Below are 20,898 nucleotides of genomic sequence, written 5' to 3' on the forward strand. Positions count from 1 at the left end.
TGACAGTACGAACAGACGTCACAGAACCACAGATATGATACAGATAGAGGAATCCACAGAGCTGCTGCAGTGTCGCGGAGCGGAGCGGCAGCCGGTCACACCGCAGTTATGAATGCCGCTCTGTGGATTCGTCTATAGCAGACAGTGGTCCGGGGACCACCAGTGGTCCTTGAGGGGGTTCCAGGTGGTCCCAAGCTAAATGATGGCGAGTTGGTAACCAAATGAACCCTATAGATCTTTAACTCTTGACAGTGTACAAGTATAACTAGTCCATTTGGTTTCATTTTACTCTCTCAAGAGTTACATTATTCAATAATGTAATTAATAACAATAATGATTATTGTTAAACACCGCAATTACTTAATTAAATAATTGTTATTTTGATCAACATGTGCCTGTTATCTCTCTCCTATGGAACCAACAGCATGGATGGAATTGTGGACAAAATGTTATCCAACGATATTAACACAATATTCTAAGTTTTGGGTCTGAGAGGCTAAATCTCATCAAATGGTGGTCCGCGACCTCCTTGATCAACGCTGCTGCCCCCCCCCCCCCTCCCCATGTCTGGTTTCTCCTTTGTACTGTTTTATTCTATTTTAGTTATTTGGGCCCTTTTAGTTAGTTAGGTAGTAGGCCTATAGATTTAATTTAAATAAAAATCACCTTCTCAATTTTGCCTGTTTTAAGTTTTTGCTTTTTAATCCAATACTGTCTACGAACCTGTGTTTTGTTGCCTTTTAACGTTTAACTGTGAGGACCAGAGCTCCTAAAGGTGGAGTAAAGGTGGTATAAAACCAGGTTTTTGGTTTTCTATTGATCTATCGTGGATGGAATCACTTCCAGGTGTGATCTATTCTTATTCTATAACTAGGGTTCAACTTCGTTCATTTGGTCCAATAAAAATAAACTATGTTTATAGATTGTTCTGCTTATTGGAATGAATGAATGAATGATTTATTTTATTTAAGTGGAAATAAATACATTAAGCACTTTGTATTGTAAATAAATACATAAAGCACTTTGTATTAAAAAAAATATTCACAACGAGACTCGAGTAAAGGTTTAACTGATTGATGCCCAGAACCATTGAGGAGCACATTTTGTACACGGATGCATTTGACTGATGGACTCATAGTGTGTCACAACAAAACCAGTCCGCAGCGCAGCAGAGTTTTCTTTCATGTCAACTGAACAAAAATAACAGATCTACAAGCTCACAACGTAAGAAATCGTGACTTGACAATGTGAGCTTGCAGATCTGCCGTTTTTTTAAACTTTTTAATGCTTTATTGTAGCTCGTCACGTGACCCGGACAAGCGACAACATAGTTCATATTTTTGGTCCCAACCATATCAACCACTTGACCCCCGCCTGCTGGACACAATGAGAAGTGCATCCACCTGCTGAGAAATGTTCATAATACTTTCTACAACATAATGAAATATAATAATGATGATAATATAATAATATAATGATAATAATACCTTCTACAATACATGTGAATATAATAAAACATGTTCCCATGATTGTCTAAGTTTGGGCTGTACCAGATCATGTTCACTCCCTCTAGTGCTGTGGCTCACTTTGGAGAAGTAGTTAGACAGGTATGAGGGTATTGTCTCTTTTAAATACCAATCCCAGTCATATTTGCTTAAGACTAACAAAGTGTGTTGTCATTAGGTGGTCATGGGCTTTGGGCAGAGAATAGTCAACAGTTTGTTTTGGGAGGTCTGAAGCTTAGTGTTTAGTGACATTGAGATAACAGAGCTTTGAAAACTGGGTAGGAGCCTAGGAGGCTCAGCAATGACTGAATGATTTAGCAAATGTCGACATTTTATTTCACATTAACAAAATACAGATTATGCCACTGTAATACAACTAGTCAATAGAACACATCTCTCCAATCAATCAATCAAAGTTTATTTATATAGCACGTTTCATACATCAAGTGCAGTTCAATGTGCTTCACAGAATAGGTTTAAAAATAAAGCATTGTTAAGAGCAGATAAGACACAGCACACCAAAAGGGAGTAATTACGGTTAGTCGTTTCACTGCACTTAAAAAGAACACACACACACATATTAGTTCACTATGCCATTACCCCCCAGGTCATTTTTGAGCAGCCCACCATTGGGCTGGCCCCAGTACCAGACACGGTAAAACTTAGGCTAGCCTATACTACTTAATTTTATTTAAACAAAAAAACATTTCATCTGACTGAATAGATTATTTTGATTATAAGTTCCTGTTTCATGTGAAGGACAGGTAAAGATTGTTCCTCCATCACAGGCTCAAATCCTCAGAGCGTCTGTTCTCCTGGACAAGTCTGGACTTAACCGTTACAGGCTTATCAAATGACGCTATAGAATAGAATTATTCATTTTATTCCCGCAGGAGCGAGCGCTTCACAGCACCAACCGTGGCCGAATTGGAGATTTCAAAGGTAATTTTTGGCCAATTCTGACAGCACTACTAAACACGGACATGTTCAAAAGAACGCATGTATTCCAAACAGAGAGGAGCGTTCAGAATAAAGTGTTTATATGGTCAATTCCGATTGGTATATACAGATTCAAACGGTATATACCACCCCTCCTAACCCCAATGAAAATTCATTCAGGTCAGACCGGAATGGAATATTCTATTCCAATTGAGGTGTTTACATGAGCATTTCTATTCTGAATGAATTCATTCATTCATTCAGAATATAAGTGGAATAAAACTATCCGTGTAACCACAGCCATAGTCACATACGGTACCTTAAGCGAGACGCTCCCGCACTCAACCCACGTCCAGCCAGACTACAACTAACTAGCGGCCGCGTACGGCTGCCTATTAATCAGCCTGGTAATTACGGGGGCGTGGCGTAACTAAGGGCAACCAGTGAAAGCTCAACCCAGTACACACGGTCAAAGTGTCATTGAATGAGGCTCCAGATACAGTAGAGTCTAGAGAGAACCTTTGTTGATAAAAGAGGACATCCTGCCCAAAAATCATGTTATTTGATTGACTTTCTTGATCTAGATAAACTTCAAGGAGCTAAACAGACAGTTTCTCCGTCTCTGAACCTTTAGCTGAAAGGTTTACAGGATCCAGCTCCAACAGGACTTTGTGGAACACCTCAGAACTATAAGTGAGGTTCTTCTCAGATCCATCCACAGGTCTGCTAAGATCAAAGAGACTGCAGAGGACAGATCCCTGCATCAGTCGTGTAGGAGCCATTATGATGGAGGTTATTATGTGTTATTTTGTAGTATTTACATTAACAGCACAGGGTGTGTATATATTATATATTATATAGGGTCACACAGGGTGTGTATATATTATATAGAGTCACACAGGGTGTGTATATATTATATAGAGTCACACAGGGTGTGTATATATTATATATTATATATTATATATTATCTAACTATATAAATGGCGAGCAACTTCCGTGCCCTCGGTGGCGACACCCCACAGCTCTGTTATCGACTAAACACAACACCGTCAGACCACATGTCGCCAACACTGTCGCCACGGCGGGCGGCCTGAATTTACGTTTCGCGTAGGGCACCTGGCATGCCTCACTACACCGTTCCCACCTCGCAACATAATTAATTCTACTCACCAAATGTCGGACACAACGGAAGTGGAAGCAGCTTCCTACCGCTTACCGTGCGTACCACCGAGGCCAACACAACACGACGGCCCGCCATTGAAAATCCCCAAAACAACAAGAGCACGTTGCTCTGCTCTGCTCCACACACCAGGCTAGGTTCATGACACCAAAGGATTAGCCAGTGATGTCATCATTACTGGTCAACACACCAGGCTAGGTTCATGACAGCAAAGGATTCGACAGTGATGTCATCATTATGCAACCCGGAAGTACACATCGCCGGCATTGGGATGCCAGGTTGGGATGCCACGCCAGAAACAAGCAAGAACCATGATGATTTTTTTTTTTTTTTTTTTTTTTACCGTTTGGAGATTTTCATCCGACGACTTTGGCGCGGACCACCAGGGGGTCCGCGGACCCCCTGAAACATAAAAAATATTATTTCTTCCCCATTTTTTTCTCAATTTTTTTTACTTTTACATTACAACTTTTTTTTTTTTTTTTTTTTTTTTTCCCAAATGTTCATCCCATATATACACGCGCCCACGCTGGGCCCCGTGCGCGGCTAGGGGTTTCGGGCGGCCGTAGGCTGCCCGGACCTCTAGTATATTATATATTATATAGAGTCACAGTGCAGTAAGTGGTAGGACAGGTAGTGAGGAGACAAACAGTTCTTACCAGACAGAGACAGAGACAGACGTTGTGAAGTAACGTAACGTTCAGGACATTAGGAGGTGGAAACCGTTACCAGTAGATCATCAGTTGAGTCTTCAGGTAGATCTTCATCACCTCCTCTGTCATCTCCTCTTCACACCAGCAGTATCCTGTACATTATGTTTACAGCTCAAAGAAAGAAAGAAAGAAAGAAAGAAAAGAAATCAAACACACTCCATCATGCATCACCATATGATGACATCATTTACACATAGCCTACATAAATGACAATAAGCTGCTGGCTTTGTTACATTTTTTTCTTTTGATAATTGTGTGATAAATTATTATCAATAAAGAGGTCAAAGTCAAAGCTCTGAGTTAATCTTGACATTACCCAGAGGACTCACATACAACAGTCAGTGTCACAACCTGATTCTCTGGACATTCTCCATGAAAACGTCTCCTCACTGCTCTGTCACTATGCTGTTCCTTTGTCCTCCATCAGTACATGATTACATCATACATGAGATTCTAACCTCAAAGTCCTTGAGCAAGGCACAAGCATCTTCTCCCAGATGGTCCATGAGACACAGGATGACAACCTCTCCTGTTCACTGAATGTTCATTCTACTGTGTTCATCACAATGTATTTAATAACTAAATGTATGAATGAATGTACATTCTACTGTGTTCAACACAATGTATTTAATAACTAAATGTATGAATGAATGTACATTCTACTGTGTTCAACACAATGTATTTAATAACTAAATGTATGAATGAATGTACATTCTACTGTGTTCAACACAATGTATTTAACAATAACTAAATGTGTGAATGAATGTACATTCTACTGTGTTCTTCTCTGTCATTTTGTGAACAAATTCATCTCATCTCTGAACAGCATGAAAACAGCAGGACTAGGTTTAACCCTTTATCAGCCACTAATAACGTATTCCGATAATTTCTCATTCTCTCTGGTTGGAATAACTTTATGCACATTTTCCCAACATGGAGGGATAATGAATGAATACAGGGATATCATATCAGTCATAGTGTGATGGATAGAACATGTGGTAACAGAACTCTCGCCCCAAAACACACTCGCCCGCTCGCAGACCGCTCGCCCCCCAGCGGTTCTTGTATTAGTTTTACTAACCCTAGTTTTAGACATAGTTTTACTGAGGTTAAGGTTAGGAATAAGGTTAGGTTTAGACATAGTTTTACTGAGGTTAAGGTTAGGAATAAGGTTAGGTTTAGACATAGTTTTACTGAGGTTAAGGTTAGGAATAAGGTTAGGTTTAGACATAGTTTTACTGAGGTTAAGGTTAGGAATAAGGTTAGGATTAGACATAGTTTTACTGAGGTTAAGGTTAGGAATAAGGTTAGGTTTAGACATAGTTTTACTGAGGTTAAGGTTAGGAATAAGGTTAGGTTTAGACATAGTTTTACTGAGGTTAAGGTAAGGAATAAGGTTAGGTTTAGACATAGTTTTACTGAGGTTAAGGTTAGGAATAAGGTTAGGTTTAGACATAGTTTTACTGAGGTTAAGGTTAGGAATAAGGTTAGGTTTAGACATAGTTTTACTGAGGTTAAGGTTAGGAATAAGGTTAGGTTTAGACATAGTTTTACTGAGGTTAAGGTTAGGAATAAGGTTAGGATTAGACATAGTTTTACTGAGGTTAAGGTTAGGAATAAGGTTAGGTTTAGACATAGTTTTACTGAGGTTAAGGTTAGGAATAAGGTTAGGTTTAGACATAGTTTTACTGAGGTTACGGTTAGGAATAAGGTTAGGTTTAGACATAGTTTTACTGAGGTTAAGGTTAGGAATAAGGTTAGGTTTAGACATAGTTTTACTGAGGTTACGGTTAGGAATAAGGTTAGGTTTAGACATAGTTTACTGAGGTTAAGGTTAGTAATAAGGTTAGGTTTAGACATAGTTTTACTGAGGTTAAGGTTAGGTTTAGACATAGTTTTACTGAGGTTAAGGTTAGGAATAAGGTTAGGTTTAGACATAGTTTTACTGAGGTTAAGGTTAGGTTTAGACATAGTTTTACTGAGGTTAAGGTTAGGAATAAGGTTAGGTTTAGACATAGTTTTACTGAGGTTAATGTTAGGAATAAGGTTAGGTTTAGACATAGTTTTACTGAGGTTAATGTTAGGAATAAGGTTAGGTTTAGACATAGTTTACTGAGGTTAATGTTAGGAATAAGGTTAGGTTTAGACATAGTTTTACTGAGGTTAATTCGCCGCGCCTCCGCCCAAGTGGAGCATACTATGAAACTCTGCTCTCATTGTGTCTCTGTCTGTGTGCAGTATGTGTGCACTGCACTGACTGTGTGCAACCAACAGAGTGGCGCCAGAGTGCAGTCAAAACACACACACACACACACACACACACACACACACACACACACACAGTCCGGCTGCGTTCGCTTCCAGCGTTCGCGCGTCTTACTTGTGTTAGGAATACGGTTAGGTTTAGACATAGTTTTACTGAGGTTAAGGATAGGAATAAGGTTAGGTTTAGACATAGTTTTACTGAGGTTAAGGTTAGGAATAAGGTTAGGTTTAGACATAGTTTTACTGAGGTTAAGGATAGGAATAAGGTTAGGTTTAGACATAGTTTTACTGAGGTTAAGGTTAGGAATAAGGTTAGGTTTAGACATAGTTTGACTGAGGTTAAGGTTAGGAATAAGGTTAGGTTTAGACATTGTTTTACTGAGGTTAAGGTTAGGAATAAGGTTAGGTTTAGACATAGTTTTACTGAGGATAGGAATACCTGGTGGTGACCGTTCCGAGGTCGCCGGATTTGACCCGGGGTGAGTGTGTTTTGGGGCGAGGGTTCTTGTCTTCAAACATGTTCTACCTGGATCTGTCAACAGCCTGCAGCACATGAGAAAAAAACATCCTTACAGTAAATACAGTATTTGTTCCTGTCTGACACAATAATATATCTACTATAAATAGATATGATAAACATTGTGATCACAAGTTGTTACAGAACTCTAGAAACAGTGTTTATGAATATGGATGCTTCTTTGTAGGATTCATCATAGACTTCACTTGTTAATATGTAGGAGATATATCAATCACTTCTAATCAATCAAACGTTTATGCAATAAGAGTATATTTACATCATTAAGTGTGTGTTTATAAGGTGTGTATCATTAAAGGTGTTAATAAGTATCATTAAAGGTGTTAATAAGTATCATTAAAGGTGTTAATAAGTATCATTAAAGGTGTTCATTATGTCTACATTCACTATGTGTCCATGTCTAGTTCCATGTGTCATTAATGTGTTTGGTCACTAGATGGCAGTCTAAGACCCACATAATGGACCCAGTGCATCAATTCAAGTTCTAGGCTTTGACTTTTACAGGGGCCAGTCTCTACAGGGGTCAGTCTCTACAGGGGTCAGTCTCTACAGGGGCCAGTCTCTACAGGGGCCAGTATCAAATTGCAGCCTCCTGAAGGTACTCTTTTAGGGCAGTTTTGAAGGAGAGTAGGGTTTTACACTCCTTCACTACTTTTGGTAGGACATTCCACATTTTGGTGGCATAGCAGGAGAATGAATTCAACCCCTTGTTTTTGCCAAATCTGGGTTGGACGTGATCAGTGGAGCTTCCTCTGGTGTTGTGATTGTGGACTTCATTTAAGTTTTTGAAGTAGTTTGACAGGTACATGTGTATGTTAATGTTGTGGTGTATCTTGTAGACCAGGCCCATAGCAAGTAGCTGTACTCTGTCCTCAACCCTGAGCCATCCCACCCTAGCATAGTGATCAGGGGTTAGATGGGTTGTATGTTTGAGGCCAAGAAGTAGCCTAACTAGTTTGTTTTGGGATGTCTGGAGCCTTGTTTTTAAGACCTTAGTGGTGTTGTGATACCATGAGAAGCATGCATAGTGGAAGTGACATTGGATGAGGGTCCCTGTAAGAATCCTCAAGGTATTCTTACTGACTAGAGAGGAAATCCTATACAAAAAATAAAAGTGCCTTAAAAGGACTATTCTGTGAGTGCTGATATTTTTAGCTGCTTTAATCATGGTGATGAGGATTGAACATGAATCAAGTATACTAGGTATACTAGGACCCTTACTGTTCCTGATATATGTGAATGACATGTCGTCAGCCTGCGACTGCAACCTGTTCCTGTTCGCAGATGACTCGGCCCTGCTAGTCTCGGACAGGGACAGGCTGCAGGTTGAGAAAACTCTCAGCTCTGAACTCAACAAGATCTGCATCTGGCTCTCCGACAACAAGCTCTCATTACACCTGGGCAAAACGGAATGCATCCTCTTTGGGTCCACTCCTAACCTCAGAAAGGCAGAGAGCTTCACGATCAAAGCGGGTGATGATATCATCAAAAGAAAAAACGAAATTACCTACCTGGGCTCTATCTTGGAGGCTGACCTCTCTGCTGAAAAAACGATCAAAACGGTCCACAAAAAAACACGCTATTTGCGGAGTATTGATCGTAAAGTCAGTAAGAAGACTCTGAAGACTCTTGCAGTGGCCCTCATACAAGGTCATTACGATTATGCATGTACTTCATGGTATCACAACACCACCAAGGCCTTAAAAACAAGGCTCCAAACATCCCAAAACAAACTTGTAAGGCTACTTCTTGGCCTCAACTACAAAATCCATCTAACCCCTGATCATTTTGATAGGATTGGATGGCTTAGGGTTGCGGACAGAGTACAGCAACTTGCTATGGGCCTGGTCTTCAAGATATATCACAACATTGGGATCCCCCTGTATTTGTCAAAATACTTCCAAAATGTTAATGATGTCCACGATCACAATACCAGAGGCAGCTCCACAAACCTTGTCCAACCCTTTTTTGGCTCAACAAAGGGAAGTAACTCGTTCTCATGCTATTCATCAAAAATGTGGAACGCCCTACCAAAAGGAGTAAAGGAGTGTAAAACCCTACTCTCTTTCAAAACAGCCCTAAAGATACACCTTCAGGAGGCTGCAATTGGAAAATGGCCCCTGTCTAAGTCCTAACCCAACCTACCCCCCTACCCCCCCCCCCCCTCTCTCCTTCTCCTTTTGTACATATTTCTCACTCTTCATACCAGTAACCTGTAAACTGATTGTATGACATTCTATAGTAGTTGTGTATATCTGTCTGTCTCTTATATGTCATCATGATTTGTGTGCATGGGGAACTCATTTGAAACAAGCTCTGTGCTTTTATGAGTCTTCCAGTTTAGTAGACCTTGTATTGTGAATTTGTACTTCCATGTACTGTTGTTCTCATGTCTTACTAAATAAAGTACATCAATCAATCAACTGAAGTGTAGAAGACAGAGAGACAAAGATCACAGAGTCAAAGAGGATCTTGTTTGGTATGAAGTTCTATGACTTACCAGCATTATGTGTCTTTCAGCCTGGTTTACTGGACACACACACACACACACACACACACACACACACACACACACACACACACACACACACACACACACACACACACACACAGTTAATAAATACACTGATATATAACTAGACACAATGTTAATACATACAGTTGTCATATAACCAGTGGTGTAAAGTAACTAAAGTACATTTACTCAAGTACTGTACTTAAGTACACTTTTTAGGAATGTTTAGTGTTTTAATTCCATTAAACCCATTTCCTCCCTCGTTTACTTCCTGTTTACATTGAGTGTAATTCCGTCTTTCACCAGATGCGCCCCGTTACTACCGCCAATTGGGAACTTCCAACAGAATCGGCCACAGACAGGATTAAAACACTTCTTTATTGAATAATATGGATTAATACATTACACAAACACTCCGTACACATAGTTAACATTTAGGACAAGCGGGTAAACACCTTATATTTATCATTTGTACATGTTTGTAGAAATACAGGCTTTACTGGTGTCATTCCAGGACAAACTGGGGGGGTGGAGCTAAGACTCTCGTAGATACTAAAGTAAAAGTCAGACTGTATAGACGCCTTAACAGACGACGTCACACTGATATGAAACAGTATGCGCGCGCAGGTCGGCAGCAAAAGAACCCCACCGCTCATAAGATGCAATGTAAAAGTGGTCACAGTCTCACGTGTAAAAATGCATCCCATCAAACTTTCAGATGCTGTTTTTCTCCCAGTGTGGAGGAAGAATGCTTAGGATTTTTACTGTGATCTCTCGCTCTTGAAATATATAATCCTTGGTTTCTGTTGTGTGTAAACAATAATAACTATTCAAAGCAGTTGTCCTCAAAACTCCACCTCCAGTGTCTGTCATAAGAACGGAGGGAGCGCTCTATGATCATGGCACCAGAACCTGCTTGGCTCGCGCAGCTGCAGCCCGTCAAGACTAATTTATGCTCCGTCCCGCGAAGGTGTCGCGCGCAGAGAACGGCCGAGAATAGCAGATCTCCAAGCTCACAGCGGTCGCATCCGCGACGCGATTGTGAGCTTGTATGTCAGCTGTTCTCTGTGCGCAATACCATTGCACGATGAAGTATATATGTGTCGCTAGGGCGCACCCCACTAGCCTACACACAGAGGTGGTTGAATGAACTGAAACAAGCTCACCCTAAAACAGCAGGTTTGGGGATCTGTTGGGAATAGGCTCTATGCACAGCAGCCATATTGGAAAGAACTTGGGCCTCTTCTTACTTCCTTCACAGGTGTTACCAATGATACTAATGAAGGGCTCTGTTCCATTCTGGTCAGAGTGCTGATATCGTTCATGTTGGCTCACTAGAAACGTTCCATTTTGGTTCCCAAATGGCCCCTTATGGTGTGTGTGTAACTCTGAGAGTTATGGGGGTCCTTGAAAATAAGACAACCACTATGCCACACTAAATGGAACAGAGCCTTAATTAGTATCATTGGTAACACCTGTGAAGGAAGTAAGGAAGGGGCCCAATTCATTCCCAATATGGCTGTTGTGCATAGAGCCTATGGATGACATGAAACAGTCACCTGTGCGTCCAGTCTCAATGTTTGTAAACAAATAATTGGTCTATAAAATACATCTATGATAGTATTGATCTAAAGGCTAAACCTGTTGCATAATATGAACCGCAACCTGCTGTCACTCTGCGAAGATAAGAAAATAGCACATCTGCAAGCATTGAGCACCGAAGTCTGACGTCATTGACTCATCCTACCTGGGTCTCGGTTTCCCCCGTTGTGAATCCCCATAGACGTGTTTAATAATAATAAGAAGTGTGTTCCATAAATAAAGTAATAACCCGGAGGTTTGACTCTTATGGATATGAAGCATCAACTGACGGTGAGAAAACATTAATGTTACTTCAGACAAAATGAGTTAAATTTTCTCCATAAACAGACTGTATGAAATATGAGTGACTGACTATCATAAACAATACAAAGCCTCATCGACAACAGCGCCGAGACACTTTGTTTATTTATGGATCATAATTCATATATGAGACGATTTGAAGACCCGATGTTATTCTCTATAGAGAAATGACTTCCACGACCCAGGGGATGAGACAGTGACGTCAGGACTTTCAGATGAATACAACATAGAACAATAAAGCATTGTAGATCTGCAATAATCGCAGATCAGATCTGCAAGCCCTGCAGAAAGTGTTTGTATAAAGAGCAGCATGCACTAAATGAATGATCAAAGAGTTGATGGATATAAGTTGATACTTTGTTACCAGAGTCTCGTGCTGTTTGGTGACTTTCTGTGCAGCCTGGTGGAAACCGTTGTCCTTCAGATGTTTATGGATTAAAAACATTAACTTATTGTTCACAGACATCATGGATCAATACATTAAAAACATTTATAAATCACTGTTAAAAGCTGTTATTATTATTACTGTAAAACACATTCTGAATCTGCACGCATCTCACTGTACCGCTCCTCAACTCTGAACCCGGATGTTGTTGGTCCGTGAACGGACCAACAACAATGCATCATGGGAAGTGTAGTAAAAGGGTATTTTAGTAAGACTGGTGAGGTTACTAGAGAATAACTAGACCTAGACCTCAAGACCCAGAAGAGAAATGTTATATTAATAATAATAATAATAATAATAATAATACACTTTATTTGCATAGTCAGCTTTCATGACATGAAATGCAGCTCAAAGTGCTTTACAGAGCAAGAATACAATTACAGAAAAAGTGCAAATATTTTAACAATAAAGCAAAAAAAAAAAGGTATGTTTCTATATCAGTGGTGGTCCTACTTTTCCATGTCAAGGACCCCCAAAATGATATGTATTTGGCCGCAGACCCCCGTCTCAAAATATGTTGTTCCAGGGACCCCCAGAAGCACAGATCGGAGTAAAATGTTTTAGCTTTATGCAGTATATTCAAAGATTTACACACATTTTTAAGAGTTTAAAAAAATAGCGGCACTCTGTCCCGCGCTATGAGCTTGTAGATCTGCTATTTTTGAATAGCCAAAGAAATTAAAAAAATGACACAGATTTGTTCCCGGTCTTAATGGGTTAACACCACACTAAAGGGTAGTGGTCAGTGGTAACTACTGTAGATCATAAACTATTTCTATTGTATCAATAGAGTCATGAGCATCTACTGTACAGAGACAGTGATCAACACAGGAAGTAGTGTGTCAAGCCTCACTGATAGAAGTATCATTATTCTCAGGCAAAAAAACATTGTTAGATAAAATCAATCCACTGTCTGAACATAAATCCATTAAATGATTACCAAATAAAGATTTAACATCAGTTACATCTGCATTCATGTCACCGACAACATAGATGCAGGTGGAAGGATTATCTAACTATATAAATGGCGACCGACTTCCGCACCCTCGGTGGCGACACCCCACAGCTCTGTTATCGAATAAACAACGCACCGCCAGACCACATGTCGCCAACTGACTCGCCACGGCGCCCGCACTGAATTTACGCCTCGCGTAGGGGACATCTCACTGCTCACTACACCTTTTCCACCGCGCAACATAATTAATTCTACTCACCAAATGTCGGACAAAACGGAAGGGGAGGCAGCTTCGTACCGTTTACCGTGCGCACGACCTAATCACCACAACAGCAGGCAGCCGGTGCGGGGGCTTTTTCCTTTTTTTCCAAAATTTGTTTTTGGTCACCATTTTCTCCAGGAACCATTTCTGGTGTAACGCCACCGGCAGCATGCGCTGGGTTGCCAGGTTTGCACAGCCAGCGCCAGAAACAAGCAACCACCTTCATGAAAAAATAAAAAAAACACCGAAATGGTCCGCAATGTTCCAGGGATGTCCCCGCGCGTCCCAACACTCCACAGGGGGTCAGTGGACCAGCAGGGGGGCCGCGGACCCCCTGTGGACCCCCTGAAACATAACAAATATAATTTCTTCAAATTTTTTCCTTTTTCAAAAAAACTTTTCCACAGTTTTACTCCGGCGCTTTGGGTCCCCCAAACTACACACGGCCACGCTGGGCCCCGTGCGCGGCTGGGGTTGAGGGGGGCGTAGCCCCCCGAAACTCTAGTGCTGAATAAAAGACATAATGAATATCATTCTACTGAGATACTCATCCTCATTATGATAGCACTCATAGTGTATAAACATTCACAGTTATGAACCTTTTACCATGACAGAACAGCTCTATCCCAATAGCCCAGTCAACTCCTAATCTAATGACATTAACCAACTGCTCATATGTTTTATTCCACAGAGCAGCAACTCCCCCTGGAATCCTCCCTCGTACCACTTTAGAACACAGGTCGGTGGTGGATTCCCCCGCCCTGTGAAAGTCCTTATGGATATAAAGTTAAGACCTTCCAGGTCTTGTTTAGCCAAGAACGTCTCCTGGACACACAAAATGTCACATCTCTCTAACAGTTTGTCCACAACAATACGGTGTGATGTATCAGTTTCACTGTGGCCAACACACAGCCCTCACACATTGTAAGACACAACACAGATGTTTATGTTCATAGAGAGATAGTTCATGTCACAGAGACTATGCAGCCTTAGAGCTGCAGGTATACCACCCCCCCCCCCCCCCCCCGCTAGTAACCACGAGCCTCATAGCGGCACACATAGGTTCCAGCGGGCCACAGTTTGGGATCAAACATATCATCAACATTATCACATTCAGTAGTAATGTGAAACGAACCAAATCTGCTGTGGGGCGACTCCATCACACGACATGTCACTGTTTTATTACCCAATTTCTCCAATAAATAATCCAGAGGTGTAATCCGCAACAGTGTGGTTGTCACCACGTCAATGTTGCTCTCAGTGCCAGTTCCAATTATTCCCATGTTCTCCTGCTCTCGTCTCAAGTGAGCTTGCTTGTTGTGAGGTTTGTGTCTCACTGCTGCTGCTTTCAGAGACACCGGCTTCTTGCGGCCTTCCTTCACAACACGGCTCCACTGTGGGGACTGTAGTTGTGAACGTGACAATGAAGCTGTAGTTACACCTACATCCAACTCCTCTTGTTGAGCGGAACCCGCCAGACCCTGCACCCCCTCTCATGAGGTACTGGTGATCCCAGAATCCAAACCCGGGACTCAGAGCCGAAAAAAGATGAGTTGTATGAGTTGAAGTTACAATTGTTTGTCTCCAATGATCTCACCATCTGGTTGACTACCTGGTGAGCTTGTTCCTACAGTATCTCTGACGCGTTATTATGATTCCCACACCGCGTCGTGGCAAACCCGCTGAGCGGGCGCTGTGATTGGTCAGTAGTCGCTGTGATTGACAGTTCTCGTTTTTGCTACTATGCCTATACCTAACCTCAACCCTAACCCTAACCTCAGTAAAACTATGCCTAAACCTAACCCTAACCCTAACCCTAACCTCAGTAAGACTATGCCTAAACCTAACCCTAACCCTAACCCTAACCTCAGTAAAACTATGCCTGCCGGGGAGCCAATCAGACACGTAAGGCGGGTCTAAATCCAGGACGCGGCGTGGGATTCATAATAACGCATCTCTGACCCATGTTCCCATGTTAGAAGTGACAACACTCTCTGTTAGTGACCTGTAGATGATAATAATAATAATAATAATAATAATAATAATAATAATAATAATGTTCACAGGCTGTACCAAAGAGCACGTTGACAAACTCACCAACTGAAATAAATACAAGAACACTTATATTATTAATATACATTTTATTACATGTTGTAACACTTAGAAAGGCTTCCAGAGCATTGTAAATACAGCTGGTTTTGAATGCTAGACAATTACAATATACATCTATAGATAATATTGTAACAAGCATCATCTTTATTGTCACATCACAGTTTACAGTGTAAAACAGTGTGAAAACAAGCTCCATGGTTTTAGTTATTTCAATAAAAAAGAGAATAAAAAACAATGACAATGCATCTACATATTTACGCATAGTATATCTATCTGCTTTATATCTGATGATGACCATATTTAACCCTTTATATCTGATGATGACCATATTTAACCCTTTATATCTGATGATGACCATATTTAACCCTTTATATCTGATGATGACCATATTTAACCCTTTAAGACCATATTTAACCCTTTATATCTGATGATGACCATATTTAAAGGAATAACTTTAGGCCAGTGGTTTTCAACAATTTTCATGCCAAGGACCCTTAAATTGATATACATTTGGTCACGGACCCCCATCTGAAGATGTTTTGTGCCAGGGACCCCCAGAAGCAAAGATTTGAGTAAAAAAATGTTTGAAATGAAAGATTTTTCAAAAATAGCAGATCTACAAGCTCATAGCGCGGCTATGAGCTTACAGGTCTGTAACTCTCAGAGTGTAACAAATGGAACCAAATGGACCCTCAACTGGACCGTTTGGTTGATGATTCAAGTTTCTTTATTAGGATAAAGCCCTTGAGATGCCATCTGGTTTTACAGGAGGTCCCAACATAAATACATGTCACAATGGTTACATGTACACAGAGTAGACAAAACAAATAACTAGACAAACCAAACAAAAACAGACACACAATAACATTATGAACCTTGACAAACATCACAGCCTTAAGATGCATCAAATCCAGTAATATAACACATTCTGAAAATGGTTTGTTCAACACAGTGACTAAACAACAGTGTTTAGAGAATTAGAAGTGAAAATAATAAAGTATGGCGTCATGTATGAAGGCAGGTTTATCGATAACAAGAGCAACAACTTCAAAGTAAGAAGACATTTAAAAAGTGGATCTGATATTAACCGCTAAATTATTACAATCTGAAGGAGCTTTGAAAGAAAAGGCATTTTTACCAATTTGACTTCTTGCCAACTGGACAGTAAGTTACACGGTTCCATTTGTTACTCTCAGAGTTCTGGGTTTTACTTGAATGTAAACAGTGTGAGAACCACTGCTCTACACCAAATCTCTCCGCTGTAAATAGCCGATCTACAAGCTCACAGTGATCTTATAGATCAGTTATTTTCTATGATGACATGTCCAGAATAGAGAGGCTAGGGTTCATGTGGTTCAACTGGTAGCGTTAGCGTTGTGCCATCAACTCACCAGACACACAGTAAGGGGTTAAGTGTCTTGCTCAAGGACACGTCCACACAGAGCGGTTGGAAAGTAACTAAGTACATTTACTAAAGTACTCTACTTAAGTAAAATGTTGAGGTATTTGTACTTTACTTGAGTATTTCTAATTTCCAATACTTTTACTTCCACTCACTACATCTCGGATCAAAATATCGTACTTTTACTACACTACATTTATTTGAAAACCTTTAGTTACTTTATAGATTTTGATTATTATTACAAAACCTACATTTCGGTGTAAACATTTCGGCCATTTGAAAATAGCAGATCTACAAGCTCACAATGCGTCGCATCGCGACGCATTGTGAGCTTGTAGATCTGCTATTTTTAAACATTTGAAAACTTGTGACATGGGACATTATGCATAATGAGTACTTTTACTTTTGGTACTTTAAGTACATTTTGATGCCAATACTTTTGTACTTTTACTCAAGTACATTCTGAATTCCAGACTTTACTTGACAGAGTATGTCTACATTGCAGTATTTATACTTTTACTTAAGTAAAGGAATTGAGTACTTTTTCCACCATTGCTCCCTATTTTGGGAAATAAAATACAATAAAATTAAAAAGATCTTCAAATGGTATCATTTACTTTTTTGAAAATAGCCGATCTACAAACATGTTGTGAAGCGCTGTGAGCTTGTAGATCACTATTTTTGCAATCTGTCGTCCATGAGAAAGTATGAGTATGAGCTTAAATGGTTAAGAAAATGATCTGCTCTTTTCCTTTCCTCCCTCCCTCCTTTCTTTCTTCTACAAATATAACCCTGACTGTACAGTATAATATAAATCATACATATATACATTAACTATATACATGTAGACGTGGACATGTATTAGAACACGCCCACATATCCAGACCAACTATATTGGTTGTGTCAACTCATCAGAGACATTATCTGTCCTCACAAAGACACACTGAGGACGCCTGCCAAAGCCAAAACCCAGGGTAGAGAGGTTCAGTGAATGTGGTCTGTAACGTGTACAGGTGTGTCAGTGAGTCAGAGGACCTGTGATAGAAGGACACAGTACCAGCAGACCAGTCTAGATACACTGATACTCTGTTAGAGCCAGAGTGACGGACAGGGAGGTCAGTGATCCTACTATTGTGATAGACAATGTAATAATCTTCACTACAGTACAGACTCCAGGACTTGTCATTGTATCCAAGCTGACTATCCTCTCCTCTCCTGCTGATTCCTCTGTAAGACACTCCTATACCAACATCTCCACTCCTCTCTACCTCCCAGTAACAGCGTCCAGTCAGACCCTCTGTACACAGAACCTGTTCCTTATCATCAAATCTGTCAGGATGATCAGGGTACGACTGAAGCTCCTCCCCCCTTGTCACCTTCCTGTTGTCCTCAGACAGACAGAGTTTTGTGCTCGCTGTGTTTGGATCCAGAGTGAGAGGATGGAGATCTGAGAGAGAGAGAGAGAGAGAGAGAGAGCGAGAGCGAGAGAGAGAGAGCAGACAGAAAAATTAGACACAGACAGACATGTTAGACACAGACAGACAGACAGACAGACAGACAGACAGACATGTTAGACACAGACAGACAGGCAGACAGACAGACAGACAGACAGACAGACAGACAGACAGACAGACAGACAGACAGACAGACAGACAGAGACATACAGACATGTTAGACACAGACAGACAGACAGACAGACAGACAGACAGACAGACAGACATACATACATACAGACAGACAGACAGACAGACAGACAGACAGACATGTTAGACACAGGCAGACAGACAGACAGACAGACAGACAGACAGACAGACAGACATGTTAGACACAGACAGACAGACAGACAGACAGACATGTTAGACACAGACAGACAGACAGACAGACAGACAGACAGACAGACATGTTAGACACAGACAGACAGACAGACAGACAGACAGACATACAGACAGACAGACAGACAGACAGACAGACAGACAGACAAACATGTTAGACACAGACAGACAGACAGACAGACAGACAGACAGACAGACAGACAGACAGACAGACAGACAGACATGTTAGACACAGACAGACAGACAGACAGACAGACAGACAGACAGACAGACAGACAGACACTCACATCTTGTAAGGAGTTGAGGATTAATCCAGTGTTCTCCTCCATGATTCACACTGTAGGAAGTAATGATAATGTATTTATTTGAATAGAGCTTTTCATAACAACGTTACAAAGTGCTTTACAGAACATGTTAAAGACAGCAACAAAGCAGATCAAAGAACAACATTAAACATCAAAGAACAACATTAAACAGAACACATTTTATAATGTTAAATCCAGGACATCTTGGATGGTTTGTCATGTTGAATCAAACTGCTACAGCGTGTGTGTAAATCAGTTGAAACATTTATGTTTCCATAGAATGTTAGAATGATTGAAATCACATCTAAAAACATTTCCCAAAATAAGTTTGATTTCCCCTTTATTTTCTATAGCAGAGCTGATATGAGGAGGCCTTAATTATAGTTCCTGATCTACAAGCTCACAACGTGAATTGTTATTGTCTCCACCAGGCCGAAAGGCATGGGGAGAGTAGCCTGTGTTTTACCCCCTGTCTGTCTGTCTGTCCATCCGTCCGTGTGTCTATCTGTGAACAGCTAATCTCCGGCACCGTTGGATGCCAATTCAGAACCTCTGCCCCAAATGTTTCACATGGGCCTGTTATAGCGCCACCAGGAGGCCGATTTGATGGAGTCAGAGGAACACACATCTCTGGGTATGGACTAGTTGTTGTCAAACTAAAGTGAGAGCAGCTGTTCATCTTTTAATGTTTCACTCTGATGTAGATTTATAATTTACAGTATAGTATACCCTGTATACTTCACTGACAGGGGTCCCACAGGGCTCTATACTTGTCGCCTCATTTTTCCACTCTACTGCCCTACAGAACAGCCAATATACAAGCTTGTAGATCTGCTATTTTCACAATGTTTGATGAATGCTTGACTATTATGACACACCCTGAATATAGATCATGTGGTTAAAACACTGACTCCTCTATATTAGGTTAAATTAACCAAATGACAGCTTTGTAAAGTATTATGTTATAATATACTGTATATTATCAATAATTGGACGATTCAATTAAATATAGGAGGCATAAATCTATCATTATTCATTTGTTGAGTATATAGTATTAACTAAATATATATAAATACAAAGCATGAAGTACCTGTCTAGCCACTGGAACATGAAACAAGGGAATGGCTGCACTAACCAACATGGACTCAGTCTAAATCTACTCACTTGACAGTCTCTAGTCCAGCTGAGAGCAGTGTCTGTACAGCATCTCCTCCTGGGTGGTTACAGCTGAGGTCCACATGCTTCAGATGGGAGGGGTTGAGGGCCACAGCTGAAGCCAGAGAAGAACAGCCTTCCTCTGTGATCCCACAGCCTGACAACCTGCAGAGAAATAAACACTTTAACAAACTGCTGTTGGTGTTCATGAAGTACAGATCCACACAGAGAAGAAAACATGATTTACCTCAGGGTCTGCAGGAGACAATGTGGACTCTTCACTCCAACGCAGAGAAGTTCAATTCCAGAATCCAGAATTCTGTTCCAACTCACGTCTAATTCTCTCAAATGAGAAGGATTAGAGCTGAGAGCCGAGGCCAGAACTTCACACCATCTCTGTGACAACCAGCAGTTAATCAGTCTGAATGGAAAAAAAATAAAAAACTGGAAACATCAACAGGTTGACAACAGATGAACAGGTCAGGTGTGTGTGTGTGTGTGTGTGTGTGTGTGTGTGTGTGTGTGTGTGTGTGTGTGTGTGTGTGTGTGTGTGTGTGTGTGTGTGTGTGTGTGTGTGTGTGTGTGTGTGTGTGTGTGTCTGTGGCCTGATTAACAGAGAACCATGGTGCCATTTTTCAATACAACCAGTGGGGGCGCCATTTAGTCAAAAAACTATAAATCAAATGAAATGGCTCCTACATTTACTTAAAGGACGACTTCACCACTTTTCAACATGTCTTCATATAATAGGTCCTCACTAATGCTCATGATAAAATGATACAATTTTTTCCTACTTGGTCTGTGTCTCATAGGAGGACTGTGGACAGTCCAGAAACCCGTCTACCAGTGACATCATCGTTAGGCAGGATTTTTTTT

At 40.7% G+C, this 20,898-nt stretch overlaps 2 protein-coding genes across 2 annotated transcripts in view; both read right to left on the bottom strand.

The window, feature by feature from the left end:
• The window catches only part of LOC311034142 (uncharacterized protein), a gene marked incomplete at its 5' end in the record, with an annotated part of 308,082 nt that overhangs the window by 70,660 nt on the left and 216,524 nt on the right, over positions 1 to 20,898 (bottom strand). The window lies entirely within an intron of this gene.
• The window catches only part of LOC311034240 (NACHT, LRR and PYD domains-containing protein 3-like), a 41,610-nt gene continuing 36,188 nt past the window's right edge, over positions 15,477 to 20,898 (bottom strand). The window contains exons 8-11 of the mRNA XM_084042063.1: positions 20,270 to 20,443; positions 20,032 to 20,187; positions 18,850 to 18,899; positions 15,477 to 18,177 (exon numbers count right to left, since the gene is read on the bottom strand). Of these exons, the coding sequence (XP_083898189.1) occupies positions 17,651 to 18,177; positions 18,850 to 18,899; positions 20,032 to 20,187; positions 20,270 to 20,443 (907 nt within the window). The 3' untranslated portion in view covers positions 15,477 to 17,650. The remainder of the gene's footprint in view (positions 18,178 to 18,849; positions 18,900 to 20,031; positions 20,188 to 20,269; positions 20,444 to 20,898) is intronic.

This window comes from Gymnoscopelus microlampas, assembly GCF_963454915.1.
Source record: "Gymnoscopelus microlampas genome assembly, chromosome: 18".
Taxonomy (NCBI): domain Eukaryota; kingdom Metazoa; phylum Chordata; class Actinopteri; order Myctophiformes; family Myctophidae; genus Gymnoscopelus; species Gymnoscopelus microlampas.